Source organism: Oculina patagonica, chromosome 4, assembly GCF_052425735.1.
Source record: "Oculina patagonica isolate OP01 chromosome 4, crgOcupat, whole genome shotgun sequence".
Classification (NCBI taxonomy): domain Eukaryota; kingdom Metazoa; phylum Cnidaria; class Anthozoa; order Scleractinia; family Oculinidae; genus Oculina; species Oculina patagonica.
The window spans coordinates 24,052,196-24,067,962 of record NC_135761.1 but is presented as its reverse complement, the minus strand read 5'-3'; the positions used below and the strand labels follow the sequence as shown (position 1 = coordinate 24,067,962).

The 15,767-nt window shown below is 40.2% G+C and overlaps 1 protein-coding gene across 1 annotated transcript; it reads right to left on the bottom strand.

Annotated features, from left to right (window-relative positions):
- Positions 1-2,105: 2,105 nt before the first annotated feature.
- LOC144651718 (E3 ubiquitin-protein ligase TRIM45-like) lies at positions 2,106-12,402 on the bottom strand. Its single transcript, XM_078511680.1, has 4 exons — positions 12,336-12,402; positions 5,136-5,328; positions 3,541-4,083; positions 2,106-3,029 (listed from the first exon to the last, which is right to left on the bottom strand). The coding sequence occupies exons 2-4, from the start codon at positions 5,319-5,321 to the stop codon at positions 2,190-2,192; spliced, it is 1,569 nt and encodes a 522-aa protein (XP_078367806.1). The 5' UTR covers positions 5,322-5,328; positions 12,336-12,402; the 3' UTR covers positions 2,106-2,189.
- Positions 12,403-15,767: the final 3,365 nt, after the last annotated feature.

Genomic DNA, 15,767 nt, shown 5'->3' with positions numbered 1-15,767 from the left:
AAGTGGCAGTTTTGGAAGCAACTGTGCACACACAGTGCATTTGACCACTGCAAAACCCTACCCTACTATTACAATGAACAAATGTTACCCAATAATAGACAAGTAGTGTACTATTACACAGGTGCCCCACTATTACATAGGTAACCATTATAACACAGGTAACCCACTATTTCACAAGTACCTTACTAGTACAGTTTCCTACACTGGTTCCACTACAATTTGCTTATTTACCTATTTATACACCTGAGTGGAGAGGCACTGGAAGATTAACTTGTTTCAACACCACAACTTGGTCTGGAGAGTGATGCACTGAACACTATGCCACTGTGCCTAACACAAGGAAACAAGCTGAACAATAATATTGTTGACAGTGTTATAATTTCATGCAAACCTTCTCTCAAACTATTTTCCAGCTGACATTCCAAAAGCTAATGTAAAATAGTAGCTGACCTACAAGAAGTATAAAAAATAAGCCCCCTTTCAAATTTCTCTAGGCCAACTTTGGGAGCAAGCCCAGTATATTATCAGCATAATATGCAAATTTTAAAAATCAGTATATAACTTCTGGCTATGGCTCCTATTTACAGCAGTCGGGTTGTTTATGTAGTTAGGGTACATAGAAGATAAATAAGTCCTCACCAAGAAAATCCTGAATATAATTGCCAGCCTAGTACAATATGACTGTAACAAAATACACTACGGCTGAAGGTTTAAGGCCCATCCTCAGTGAAACCTGTGAAACTCACCAGTGACATAATATGAAACAAAGAACAAAGAAGACAACAAAGAACCACGAAACAATATAAAACAGGAAACAATAGTTCCAAAACAAAAGAAAAACTCACAAGTTTTTACATCGAGGTAAACCCTTTAAAAAAGAATGTACACTTCAAGGGAATTAATTAATTGCAATACACTATTCCTATAATTCCTCTACTTTCAACTGAGGTTAAAGATGTTAACATAGCCTGCCCATGGTAAGCTAATAAAATTACTGGGCTCATAGATGCTTTTTTACGAACTTTAAGACTCTGATCTTTCCTCACCTACAATCCCAGACGAAACCAGTTGAGACAAACGCATTTCACAGATTTTTTGCGAATGTCTTGACTGGCAAGTTTGTTAAAAACATGTTATCCCCCTCCAACCAACCCAATGTTGTTTTATGGGGTTTGCAATTCACCAGGCTTTGTTTCCATAAAACAACAACATTGACAACATTGAAATAGGGGAGGGGGGGATTGACAAAAATGAGAAGTAGTGCCAAAATTGGTGAAAATTAGTAAAGTGTCTCAACCGTTTTGGCCAGGATTGCATACTTCCAGACCAATTTTTTTTTAGACTCATGTGTAAGAAGTTAACACTGGACCTTTGGATAGATAAGGCACCATTTTTTTGCTGCGTTAGCGATACTTTCAGCACTGAAATGTGGTGGTGGGGGGGGGGGTGAGCCCCCCAAATTTGTGTTTGGGGGAGGCTACTGCCACCCTGCCCCCCATGCTCCACTGCCTACATATGGATGATTTGAGATAAGAAGGGTAAAATGAAAATTAGAATTTTTAGTTATAAATTAATAGATGGTTTTCACTCACGTGCTAAGGTGGCCATATTTGGTGGTCCAAACTATACAAAATGGTTGCGTAGAATTTACATAAAAATAGAATTTAGTTCCCAACAGAGAGAAAGTCTATTGTTCTGGTCCACCAACATGGTCGCCGTGACGTCACATGAAAACGATCAATAAGTTGACTTCCTGTTAGCCAGCTATCGGCTTAAAGGACTCCTAAGCAGGGGTTGCCAGCTACTTTTTTCATGGCTGTGTAAAATCTTTTTTCTCATATTGTTTTTCCTCTCTTAATTTTCATACAACCATTTTAGATAGGCTGCGTTTCTATACATTGGACTTTGCGGTGAGACATTAGGAAAAAATTGTTCTCCTTCGACCCCTGTAAACAATTCAGCTTGTTTACTGCGGATATTGTAGATGATCAGTTTCTTGGTTTCAAGGTTCAGAAACACTGTGAACACATCATTGCCTTGAACAGAAGTGATAGATGATTGCTGTCCATCTGATCGAGTAGAAATTAGCTTCGCTGAATTATAACACCAGCACCACTTTGTTGTTTGTTGCTTTCCTTCATTTTCATATAAGAAATGATATACAGTGGACCCTGCTATGATTCCAACTTCTAAATGTCCAAATCTATCCCTATCAGGACTAAAAGAGACAAGCTGAAGTTTCCAAGAATGCATCCCCTCTGTAAAAGCAGGAGTACTTTGCTTTTCCTCTTTTGCCCTTTTTGCCCTTTTGCTGGCTTTTCATTGTCTGGATTGATTTCTGGATTGACTTGCCAATTAAAGGGACTTCCGCACACATTTTGACCTTCAACTTCCACTGTCAGAGTGGCAAGTCCTACATCCCCTGGGCGATAAGAAAAGTTATATGATCCATCACCATTGTCCTGTACTGCAAGATTGATGTTCTGCACCTCCTCAATGGCTTCAGCTTCAATGTAAACAAAAACTCCAGCGCCAACTTGGTGGCCACCTTCAGTTACTTTGCTTCCATTTTCATCTTTGATAGTAAGCACAAAATCCACTGTCTGTCCAGCTATGGTCTGGTACATAACCCCTTCTTCTCCTCCTACCATGCTAACAGTGCACTTCTGTGGGTCAATAGGAATGTACGATAAGGATGCCATTTTACCAATGTCCCAAATGGCTTGATGCACTTGTAACTTAAGGTAATCACCCTTGCAGGGTTTCAATTGGTCTTGTGATGAATTCAGTTGAGAGAGTCGCTGGATTAGTTGTTTCTTCATTGATAAAAGCTTCACATCATCTCCATCTGATATGGCTTGGTCAGTGAATTCAATGCTACTTTTCAACTGGGCCAAAAGTAAGGAGAGCATTTCTGTTTGGCTTTCAAGCTGTTTGACTCTTACTTCGCCTTGTATTGTAGCTTCATGCTTTAGATTTGCACGGTAATACTCCAATGCCTTAATTTGCTCATCAAAAAAGGAATCCACCTGTAACAAATGTAACATTGATAAACTGCAATCTGTACAGAACTTTGCATGTTATGGTAAGTGATGCACGGAAATTCGATCACGTCACGCCCATACTAAAAGAATTAGAATGGCTGCCAGTATCAAGCCAGCTTTACTATCGAAGCACCACTTTAGCCTTCAAGTGCATGATGGGCTGTACCCCCCGACTATTTGACCTCTACTTTTATCAAACGTGCAGATATAAGCATGCATACCACTAGAAACTCTCAACAATTAAACATTCCTCTATTCAGAACTGCCACTGGCCAAAGAACATTTTATAATATGACAACTACCATCTGGAACTCATTGGACCTTACTTTAAAACTCAGTAAAAAAAAACGTAAATTAATTGTAGAGTTTTTAAATTCGTGATTATCGAAATTAAAATGTAATATTATTAATTTTAGTATCTAAGTATTTAATTGTAGTATTTTACCATATTGTCTTTGAAAAGCCCCCATAGGGAAAGGTATGTATATGTATGTACCTGTTTGCTAACTTCAGAAACTTTCCTCTGGACAGAACCTTTCATCATCTGCACAGCTTTTAAACCTTCTCCAACTGCACGCTCTTTAGCTTTAGTTTCTTTAAGAACAGCTCGGACAGCATTTCTTTCCTTTTCAGCAACATCCGCTATAAAGTCGTACTTATGTTCACGGTGGTCAACAATAGTACAATCTCGGCAGATCGTTTTCTGGCAAGTTTTGCAAAACAGTTTCAATGTCTCACCACCATGTTTTTCACAAAAAGCTGGCTCGATGAGGGCCTGAGAACCAAGAGCTTTCACTTCATCCAGGGACAAAATCTGGTGACCCTTGAAAGTATTGATCCGTTTATGTGCAGTTACACAAAACTCGCACATAAAAACGCTACAGTTGGTGCAACGCGACACACCCAAGTCACCACTGTCACAGAGTTCACAGATCAAGGCCTTACCCGACGACGAAGTGTTGTCTTGCATTCTGAGCAAGGTCATAAAATTGTTTACCCAGAAGTTTGGTTGCAGCTTGCCAACATCTCCATTTATAATCTTATAAAAGAAAAGTGCAGAGATCTGATTGGTTTATGCATAATAGATCAAATACATTTACAGAGGCAGCAGAGCGTTTTGGAAAGCAGGGGGCCCAAGATTGCCCAAAAATACTCGGCAGGTATATTCATATTTTATTTTGGAGCAATTTTTTTCGTTCTAGCAACTTTTGTTTTCTGAGCACTTTTTAGACCGAGAGTTTTCAAAGATTCTCTGATTGTTGTTTGAAGGCCATACAAACATTTCTGATGATCTTTTGAACTTTTCTGAAGATAAACGAAGTTTCCCGTAGACTTCCAAGGAAGTTTCGAAGATGTTTGAACTCACTCACAAGACGGAATATCTTGACAAACCAATGTTTATGCTGCCCTCCCAATATTTTTGGCACCAAAACATGGGGGGCTGAGTCCCCCAAATTTTCATTTGGGGGGTTGCAGCCCCCCTACCCCCCTGCTACGCTGCTTATGCATTACATTTTCCAGCATCGAGAAGGAATAAAAAATATGCCATACAGCTGGCTCGGTACCACTGTATATTACTTTTTGATGATACTGAATCAGTATTTGGAAATTTGAGGAAAAAACTGTCTTCATTAAATAGCTCGAGTTAGTAAAAATCCTGGACTAGGGTGGGGTCTTTTAGGGTTTGTTGTTTCAGCAGCAGCACATAACCCAAGCTTTCGTTGAATCACTCCTTCTCTGCCTACCCCAGGGTTAGGGGTGGTGAATGGTACTTTAAAAAAGGAGAGTCTCGCAGAATTTTAGCCCAAATCCAGGGGTCTGTTCACCTCAAATTTTTCTTTGAAGTCTTCTCGGAGTTTCGATTTCTTTTGCAAGGTTTGAAAGGTCTCCGGCTTGCAGAAAAGATATCAGTCTCACAAAGTCTCGCATTTTCCATTCAACACCCCTAGGGTTGAGACTCCTCCATATTTATTGTCTTACTCTGTCAGTGCTATGCTTACTGGCAAATAAATGGCATCTTTTTCTGTCAATCATTGCTAACAGTACAAGATCTCTAGTCCGTAATATTTATGTTATGATGACACAACTCACTTTTACGTCCTGTCTGCATTCAGGGCATGTTATGACATGATCAGGGCCCTTTTTCTTCACCAGTTTCACAAGGCACTCTTTACAGTAGGTGTGCAGACATGGCAGAACTTTTGGTTCCTTAAATTGTGCCAAGCAAATGGCACAACACAGCTGCTTATTAACCTCAACAGGTTGAGTAGAGGCCATTGCTAGTCTGAAAATTGAAACTCAAAATTAATAACCATAGAATTTAAATGAAAGTGTACATATGAAATATATTATTAGTTACAAAGTCCCTGGTATAACAAACAACATTTTATTCTTTAGCCTGGCCAAAGTTAAAGTAAAATGTATGGAGCACAACCAAGATACAACAAACCCAGTTGTTATATTGTTAAACTCGTCACTAACAGACAAGCTTGGAGAAGGTGTCTTAGATAGGGTGGAGCCATATCTGACAGCGGCATCCACCAGGTACTGCCACACTGATTGGAAAGTTTAAGTATTCAGTGGAGTATTTATTAACCAAAATACTTGCCAAAGTTTAGCACTTACCCATGAGGGGACGCAAGCGGCGTCAACTGTAAGTTCCTGATTTCTTAAGAAGATTAGTTTGCGGTTACCGAAAGTGTTATAATCTGTCAGCAGCATTTGAGTTATCTTCTTATCAGTTGTGTTATATTACATGGATCAATTTGCATTCTGGCGGCAGAATAAATTATAATGTTCGTGGCGAATTCTGCTTTGGCGGCAATTCAGGAAAGACATAAGAAGCTCATCTTGCAAGGAATGATTCCTAGATACTTTGATGTCGCGTAAACGTTTAGACATTTTAAGATTTAAGTTGTTTTCGCCTTATGCAAGATGATCATTTCTATGTTCTATCGATCGATCATTCATGTGGATTTACAAAGTGAAAATTACGGTGAGTTTGCAGCCGCGAGTTGCGGTGACGCTGGCGCCTTCCACGCAGAAAGTCGTTCAAAATCCTAAATATGTTACGACATATTGCAAATGGTTCGTACCTTTCAGTTGTGCCGTGAAAATTAATTGTTGGTTGCACGGACACTCGTTCTGCAGCACTAAGGCAAGCGCTCAACTGCACGCTATCCTTCGAAATGTTGTGTTTGTTTTAGTTCAGTTTTTCAGTCATACACAAGAAACGCTTTAAATATAATCATGGCCCGGGCTATCACGTCATGGATCATTAATAAGGAGGTCGCCAGGTAAGTCAATCCATTAAACATTACTATTTTTAGGTCATGGTCAGTAAATTGAAGATTCCATCTTGTTGTAACATTTGGTCAGACTCTTGTTACAAAAACACAGATTTGAACGGGCTCATTTTATTTGCGATACATTATGTTTCGCTACATTCATTTTCTATTCGTTCTCTAAAATATACAGCCTTATCGTCAAATTAAAGATTAATTTTAAAACTGACCAGTACAAGAGTATTAGCAATGTAACCTGCAATTCTACTGAATTCTGCTCAATTCTATTTTCTCCATCAGAGCTGGCGGGTGACGCGCCTCATACAGTCCGATGTAACCTGCAATTCTAATACTGCACCGCTTTAAAATATTTTCTCCATCGGAGCTGGCGGGCGGCGCGCCTCATACAGTCCAATGTAACCTGCAATTCTAGTACTGCACCGCTTTAAAATATTTTCTCCATCGGAGCTGGCGGGCGGCGCGCCTCATGCAGTCCGATGTAACCTGCAATTCTAGTACTACACCGCTTTAAAATATTTTCTCCATCGGAGCTGGCGGGCGGCGCGCCTCATACAGTCCGATGTAACCTGCAATTCTAGTACTACACCGCTTTAAAATATTTTCTCCATTGGAGCTGGCGGGCGGCGCGCCTCATACAGTCCGATGTAACCTGCAATTATAGTACTGCACCACTTTAAAATATTTTCTCCATTGGAGCTGGCGGGCGGCGGGCCTCATACAGTCCGATGTAACCTGCAATTCTAGTACTACACCGCTTTAAAATATTTTCTCCATTGGAGCTGGCGGGCGGCGCGCCAGTCCGATGTAACCTGCAATTCTAATACTGCACCGCTTTAAAATATTTTCTCCATCGGAGCTGGCTGGCGGCCTCATACAGTCCGATGTAACCTGCAATAGTCTATTTTACAGTTGCCTGCCAAGTGACCCGGCCTTTGAATGGTAGTGATCCAGGCTGAGGGTGACCTTGCATTGATACAAACCTCCCTGTTTTATCATGTAAATGCAAACTATTTAGCATCAAAACAACATGATTTACACAACAAAAGCAGTGAGGTCTGTATCAAAACAAGGTCACCTCCAGCTTCACTTCCATTTAAAGGCCAGGTCACTGAGAAGACAACTGTAAAATGGTCTATTCTAATACTGCACCACTTTAAAATATTTCTTCATCGGAGCTGGCGGGCGGCGCGCCTCATACAGTCCGATGTAATCTGCAATTCTAATACTTCTCCGCTTTAAAATTGTGTCAATGTTCTTTCCTTCAACTGGTGGGTCATATAGTTTAGACCGCAACACGGAGATACTTATCATCGAGCCACAATATATACTTTTAAGTCCGTTCTCTCAAATGGAATACATAATCAAGAGTAACTAATCATTAGCTAGCAACGTTTTTTTTGTCTGTTAGGCGGTGCAGCGTCATGGAACAACTGCAAAAAATAATTTTATGTGCATGTTTCTATTGAAGACGGCTGCACACATATGCTTGCTATAACACTTGTACATTGTACAAAATGCTGAAAATGGAAACAGTGCGGCGTTATTTAGCATTGTTTTCCATTGGATACGTTTTTCTTCTGAAGGCTTTGCCGGGCCTGTTACCAGTACGAGTCTAGTACGCAAAAGGCCGCTACTCTCGCAGTTCAAGAATTAAACTGCTTTGGCCTTTAAAAAAAAATCATAGGAAAATTCCTTTCTATTATTGTCGGCCGCTCATTATGCAGCTAATTCAGTTTGGTAAGTTACTTGCGGCTATAATATGCGCTCGTCAGTTCGAAAATTCTATAGTTTTTTGATAGGCTCGATCAGGAAAATCGAACAAGGTGTACCGATACAGCAGTCCAGCTGTATTTTATTAACAGCCTCCCCGGTATTATAAAATGTGCTGTGCATTTTCATTGTTAGTTTAAAAATTTGTTTATTTTCGGGCTTTCTTCGATAATCATCTTTAAAACTGGTTCCTTGTTTCTCCGATTTTGCCGAGGTACATCGACAACATTTTAAAAACTCGAAATCACAGCGCGCTGTTATCACAACATCACAAAATTATTGGACGACGGTATTATGATCCCGGGGGGGGGGGGGACTCCCATATTAAAGGGACGGGGATGCTCGTCGGAAATTTTGAAAAGAACCCCTAAAAGAGACCAATCTGGGCGTGGCTCAAGCTATTTTAGATACCAAAATTCTGAGAAAAAACTTATGTTGGTATATTTCTTCGTGTGTAACCCTAAACGAGACCCTGACGGCTAAAAATATTGTCATTTTCTTGCATTTTCCCCAGAACACCCTAAGCGAGACCCAAAGTCCGAAATTTATACTCCTAAGCGAGACGACGAGCATCCCCGTCACTCTCATATGGGAGTCCCCCCCCTGAGATTATGATCATCTTTTTCTGTCTTCATTAGATTAAATAATGTTTTTGACAGCGAAACAGATTATGACACCTTTGGCGGCTCAAGCGAAGGAACCTGGTGTGAGGTATGTTAGGAATGCTAGGATAATATCCTAGCATTCCTCTGAAGTACTTACAGTTGAAAGCGCCTGCGTCCCCTCATGTATGAAAGGCTGGGAGGAGTGCATGGGAGCAGAAAAGCATGGCTACACTTTAGCACAAGCCCAAACAGATAACTGCATGTCTGCACATGGCAGGAACAGAAGGCTTGCGCCCACAAAGGCCCCAACACATGACTGCCATAGGGTGCTACTGGCTAGCATTGGCTTGAGTTTAGCCTCTCCTCTCCACATTTAAACTCATCACCAATTCATAAATGAGCTTGGGGAAGGTGCCTTAGATATGGCGGAGCCATGCAAGTTTCTTGCAAATGCAAAAGGATGCGCCTGCCATATGCAATAGGCCTGGCTACACAAAGGACGACAGCAGGATCAGACAACTGCAATAACAATTGCTTGCATTAGTCTGGCATATGCAGTAGGCCAGGCTGCCGCATGAAGATAACAACAGCATCAGACAGCTGAGATAACAGCATAGACGTACGGGCTGGGGGGGCAGGGGGGGCTGCAGCCCCCCCAAATTTTGGGCAACTCAGATTTTTTGAGCAGCAAGAGAAATTTGGGCAAAGCCTGTTTTAAAAGAAGTTTTTTCTTTGAAGAGATAGATATTTTCTATTTTAACCTGAAGTCAGCGAGTTAAAGCAGTTAAATTCACATGAGGCAGTGGTTTCTTAGCACACTGGTTTCTTAGGGGTCATGTGTTGATATACATAATATTATTTGTATTTTTTTTTACTGTTGGGCACTGTACTGCAAATATCTGTCACAGTTAAACTCATGATAAAGAATGCTTCTCCGCGTTGCCAAATTTTACAAAATCGACGGCAAGATTCTGGAAGCCGAGCAGAAAATGCGCGCGAGTTTTCGTCGTGTGCGCGGATTAGACTACATGACTGTTTCAGAAATGCTGGAGGCAATGCAAGAGAATGATCTATTTGATAAGTTTTCAGAGTTTCTTTACGTGGTTCATATCCATGTAGTGATAGCTGCTACATACATCGTGTTCTGCAGAACGATCATTCAGTGCGTTGCACAGATTGAAAACTTACCTCCGCAGCACCTGACGGGGTGACAACGTGTCAATAAGGCCAATAAGGCCAAGTAAAATTACAAAACAAATGTTTCTTGTCCCCTCCCGCTTCATTTTTTGGGGGCCGTCTCTCTTTTGTTATTATTTGTTTTTGGAAAAGGTAGAACGATCAAAAACTTTCACTTTGTACGGAGTAAGATGGCTTTTGTCTGCGTTTAAATACAAATTAAGACCAAAACTTTAAATACTTGTTACGCTGGTCCGTACTGGATAGGTCAAATACCTTGCAGGATTTATTTTGGAAGTTCGCTTTTGGCCTGGAGAATTTGACGATGGAGGAAAAAACATCGATATTCGAACAACACAGGTATGGAATGCAACAAAATAATAAATAATTAAAATATACCAAAAAATGGACAACGACGAACGAGAAACATTTTTTTTTTACTTGGCCTAAATTATTACTTGTAATCACACTTGTATTAGCATTTGATGGGCATATTCCAACTCTGTAGTCAACAATGACATGGATTGTATTGTTAATATCTTCGGCCGTCGAAATAGTAGGGACAGCTATTTCTTTTAACGTGTTTTATGAGCTCATATGATAGATAATTTTGTAAGAATTTTTCACTTCATTTGTAAGCCTATGTTAGTGCATCGTATGACCCTCGTTTCTTCTCAACTGTTTCGTAAAAATTTGGGCAACTTGCGAAATTTTTTTGGGCAAATGTCTTGCCGTCCCCCCCCCCCTGGCAAAAAATTGCCCGTACGCCTATGGATAACAGTCACTTGGTTAGCCTGCCATATGGGATATGCCAGGATGCACAAAAAAAAAAAAACAGTAGGATCAGATAGCTATGATAACAATCATAATTTTTGCATTAGACTGCCATATATAAGGACGACACAAAAGGATCAGACCACTTCGATTATGATTGTTTGTATTATGCCAAATGCAATAGACCAGGCTGTCCAGGGGGCGACAACAAGATCAGACAGCTGTAGTAATTGTTTGCATTAGCCTGCCATATGCGAAAGGCAAGGCTGCACAAAGGTTGACAACAGGATCAGATAGTTGTGATAATGTATGGTATCTAACTGGTATCTGCATGTGGTAGTGTAGGGTATCAACTCTCATTATGTAACACAACATCACTTGTTTACGGAGCTCTCAATCGTATCATAGAAGCACATATCAGACATATTGGGCATCACACAAATAATATTGGCTAAAATATATCACCAAAACTCCACGAAATAGGGAAAGTCATATCAAAGAAGACAATAATTTTTGCAGTGGCAAGAAGTCCATTTTTAACATTCTCAAATATTTCTGGCAAATATTTAAAATAAATTTTCTCATGGTGAGCTTGTGATGCATTGTAAGCTTAATACCACCAAGGTCACAAGGTTACATTGAGACTTGTGTGCCATAATTTGTTGGGTTTTTTTATGGAAAAACTGCAGAATATGTGTGGTTTGCGTAGTCGCCCTGACCGATTACAGATAGCATTGTGTTTGTTGCACACAACAGAGGGTAGCAAAGGGTTTATGCGTGACGCGTGAAAAGGCCAAAAATTAAAATGTGACGCGTGAAAATAGGGCAAAAATTAGACTGTGACGCGTGAAAATAGCTAGAAAAGGCACGTGATTCGTGAATTCTGCTGTTTCAAGTATACGTGACACGTGAATATGGTTAAAATTTGTGCGTGAAATGGGATGACAACACCCCCTTTGCTACCCTCACAACATAGAGTGGCTAAACAAAAACAATGTTTGATTAAACATAGAAGAAAGTGAGTCCACATAACGCTTCATTTGTGCCTTTTATCCTTGAAACGTCACATAGATTCTGTTTCTGATTGGTTGCTTTTTCCCGCTTGGGCTTGCTTTGTTTGCAGAGGTGGCTCAACGATCAAACATTGCTCATGAAACAAAATGGTGGATAGAAATGTTGATCTTGATCAAACATGGGAAACCGTTTAAATGCAATGTTAAGAGAGGAAGCTTAACAGTCAAACAAGCTGTTCTAGCATGATGTTGGACGAAAATGTTTGATCGTTTAGCCAGGGCTTAAGTCTAAATTACAGAATACAGGGCCACTTGAATAAGAATAGCATCTATTGTGTTATGCCTCATTCTACAAAGCGTTCCGACACATGTAAATGAGGTGAATCAAAGTGGCCTTGAATTCTGTAGTTGCTCTATGTTTTAATTTAGAGAACCGTCCAAAGAAAGTTATAAAAACCCGTCTGTTATAGTTTTGCAGAGCCCTTTAGTACGTGCACACAATGTTTCTTCGCCGCGCGCTTTACAATCAATATCAGCGGATGGATAATCACCAGGTAATCACTGAAAGCTCGTCAAATTACCGCTAATGGAATAAACAAGTGCATAGCTGGCTAATTGTCGCAATAGGCGGTGAATAAAACGACTTACCTTCACATATGAAGACGAAAAACGCTCACCAACTCGATACTGTAAATGCTTGAACACTGCTTGACTGATCTTGGCTGCCTTGGCATTCCGAATATGGATCGCGTGATGTGATTCTCGCCAGTCATCATGGGCCATTTTTAATGGCACGCGGGGGAGGGGGCGGGGGAGGGGTAGGGTAGGCAGAAAGGGGAGGGTGTTCTCCGCCAAGATATCGGCATTTTCTGCACATGAGTGCTTGGAAGTCGAAGAAAATATAGCACAAAGCACAATGAGTTTCGATGTTACATTATCAACCAGAAATTAATTTAAAAGCTACATGAGGTCCAAATTGCCCCTAAATACGACTGCCTGCCGGGAGGCTAGGGTCTGAATGAATGAATCCCGGGTAGGCATGAATAGATTGTGCTAGTAAATTCAGGAAAAGTTGCTTCACAATATATATACCCAAAAGACGCTCTAAAGTTGCTAAAATATCAAAAAGTTGCCACCAAAATTTAGATAAGTTGCTTGCCGTCTAGATTCGTTTTGTTTTAGATAAGTACTCAAAACGTGTTTGAGTACTTATATGAGAAATATAAATACTTTGTTGTGATCAATATACTCTTTAAACTCAACACAACTTCAATAATAAATAAAAAATAAAAAATAAATAAAAAAATAAATAAAAAAGATATAAAAAGATAAAAATCCTTCGAAATGAAACGACCTTTTATGGTTTGGATCGGTTTTATATCAATTTGTTGCTCAAAAGTTGCCTTATACTAGGTTGCTGGTACTACAAAAAGTTGCTCAAAACGCTAAAAGTTGCCGAGCACAATCTATTTATGCCTAATCCCGGGGGCGTGAATTTTTCCTGGTTGTTTTATACTGCCCAACAATGTTACATTGCAACTTTTTGCTCGTATTACCACCTGTCATGCGAGGTATGCTGTGTCTGTTACTTTTCAGAAGTCAGAACTTTCAATCTGCAAATGAAGAATGGACCATTAGGAATTTGGAGATGGACTCATCCATAAATTAATCTGCTCACTCAAGTTCTGCAAGATCTTTTTTAGGATTTGTGCCAATAACATTTTTTAGTGGTTTGATAATTTTTTCATGTTGTCTACTGCATGGTGGAGATGAAATCTTATGCTGGTTGGGTGTCCATAGCCTTCGACCTAAAATATATTGGGGTTTTTTCTGATTTCTAAGCGTTATCTCTTATCCCCTCTTGCACTGTCCATTGTCTTCTCTACCATGTTTGTTATTATTTGTCCCTGGAAAACTGGCTATTTTGTTCCTTGAGGACCTTGAACAAGAAGTCTGTGTGACTAATTTTAGCCCATCGCAGGGTTACCCGAAGGTTTATAGACAACCCTATCTACCAGCTGATAAATCATTTATCTCTCAGCCCGTCGCCATTTGGTGCCATCCAATATTAGAAGTGGGGGGGGGGGGGGGGGGCAATTGCCCGACCAACTTGACCGGTGGTGTCCCCCTTGTTAATAAAAGATTTACTATGTCTGACAGGAGTAATGGACTCCCGCTATCCAACGCTTTCTTTTTTTCTTAAAAAAATCCTTGACTTTCCAACGTTTTTAAAGAACAAAGGGAATAGAGGAGGAATAAGAGGACTACACGGGATTTGCTTTGGGAGAGGGCTCCTGGAGTACAAATATATAAACAGTAGCAAGAAAAGCTAAATCACTGATTTGTGCTTTGATGAAAACTGAGGGCTTAAAGAAAACACAGGTATAGAACATACGGTATGAAGTGGTTCCCGCCTCGTTGTGCTATTTTTTGCAAAATATTATGTAATGTTGTGCAATTTTTATTAATTTTACCCAGTTCCTGCCAGCGTGGGAATCCAACTTTCCGCCCTCACCTCTCTTGCTTCCTGCCCCCTTTTCTCCCTGGTTCCCACCTCCCCCTCCCTCCCTCCCCTCCCCCTCCACTGGACAAGTGAATAATTTCAAATACCTTAGCTCATGAAACTGCATTGATGTCATACAACAATTTTATTAAGCAAGAACTATCAAATGCTACAAAAAATATCGAGGATAATATTTGGACTTCACAGAAAAACATGTACTGAAACGATGATATAGGTGAAAGATGCAGATAACGTAAGACCTACCAACTGGTTTTTCCACTATTAATACTGGATCCCCTGGATAGGATTTCATTCCCTCCCCCAGAGGCTGCAATACATTTGGTCATCACCAAGAATTCCCACCTCTGACCACCCTCAATGAGAAAACATGTACGCTCAACACAAGCCAAAAAAAATCTTCAGTAATCGTTCTTGGTTCTGTGAGCTGTGAGCTGCCAGAAAAAATAACTGTTTACAGTCAAGCTCGCAGGATAACAGCCCCTGGGGGACAGGAATGATATATATATATTGTACCAGTCTACCACAACCTACCAGCCTACCCTACTGTTATACATGCAACCCACTGTTACACTGATACCCTTCCTTTACAGAGGTCAAATGCAAAAACTTCTGATTTTCAAAGTTTGTAACTAGAGCAACATCAAACCAAGTAATCATCTGGTAAACTAGGTGGATGACACTTATGAATCTCTCTATTCTCTATGCAACTATAGCAAGTATGGCCTTCTCTCTTATGCGGAGGATTTTGAAAATTTGAGACTTCTATAAGGGCCAGTTTTGGAGGGAATTGCCTGTGCCCAATGTGTTTGAGCAATGTGAAACCAGTACCCTACTATTACACAGGTACCCCACTATCACATAGGTATCCTACCCCACTGTAGCAGAAGCCCTAGAAGGGAAAGCATTATATCATTACACAAGTACCCCCACTATAATTCATCAGTTGCAGAATGCAGATTTAAACCTGGTAAAGTACCTTAAGCCAAACTATTTCAAAATACCATGAGACTGAAATATCACGTCACAAAATGAGATGAAAATTTTTATACATGCTCAGCAAATACGAAAACATTGTTTTTCTACTTCCTTAGAAAAGGCACAGGTCCGGGCTGTTTTATAATAGAAAGTCTACTTCTAATTCTGGTAACTAACAAATACCACAATTTTGGATTTCTGAAAACCTTAAAGTCTTGACCAAACGGCAACACAAGTAGACGCAAGTTGAAAACTTGCATCTACTTGCACCTCTGCTTGGCCAGGACTTGCGTGCATTTGCGTTGACTTGCATACACTTCCGTTCACTTTGGTTGAGATCAAATTTGCACTTAAGTTTACGCAATTTTTTCACTGTTTGGCCACCCATCGCAAGTCAAAGCATTTTTTGCAGTTTACTTCAATTACTGAATTGCACCTCATAGCATTTTAAATAACTTTTTGCAAACTTGCGTGCACTTGCAACCAAACTTGCATGTCCGTTTGGCCACCAAAGGCAAGTGTGTACGCAAGTTCAACTTGCGACTACTTGCCTCCACTTCTTAAGACTAAAATGCTATTAT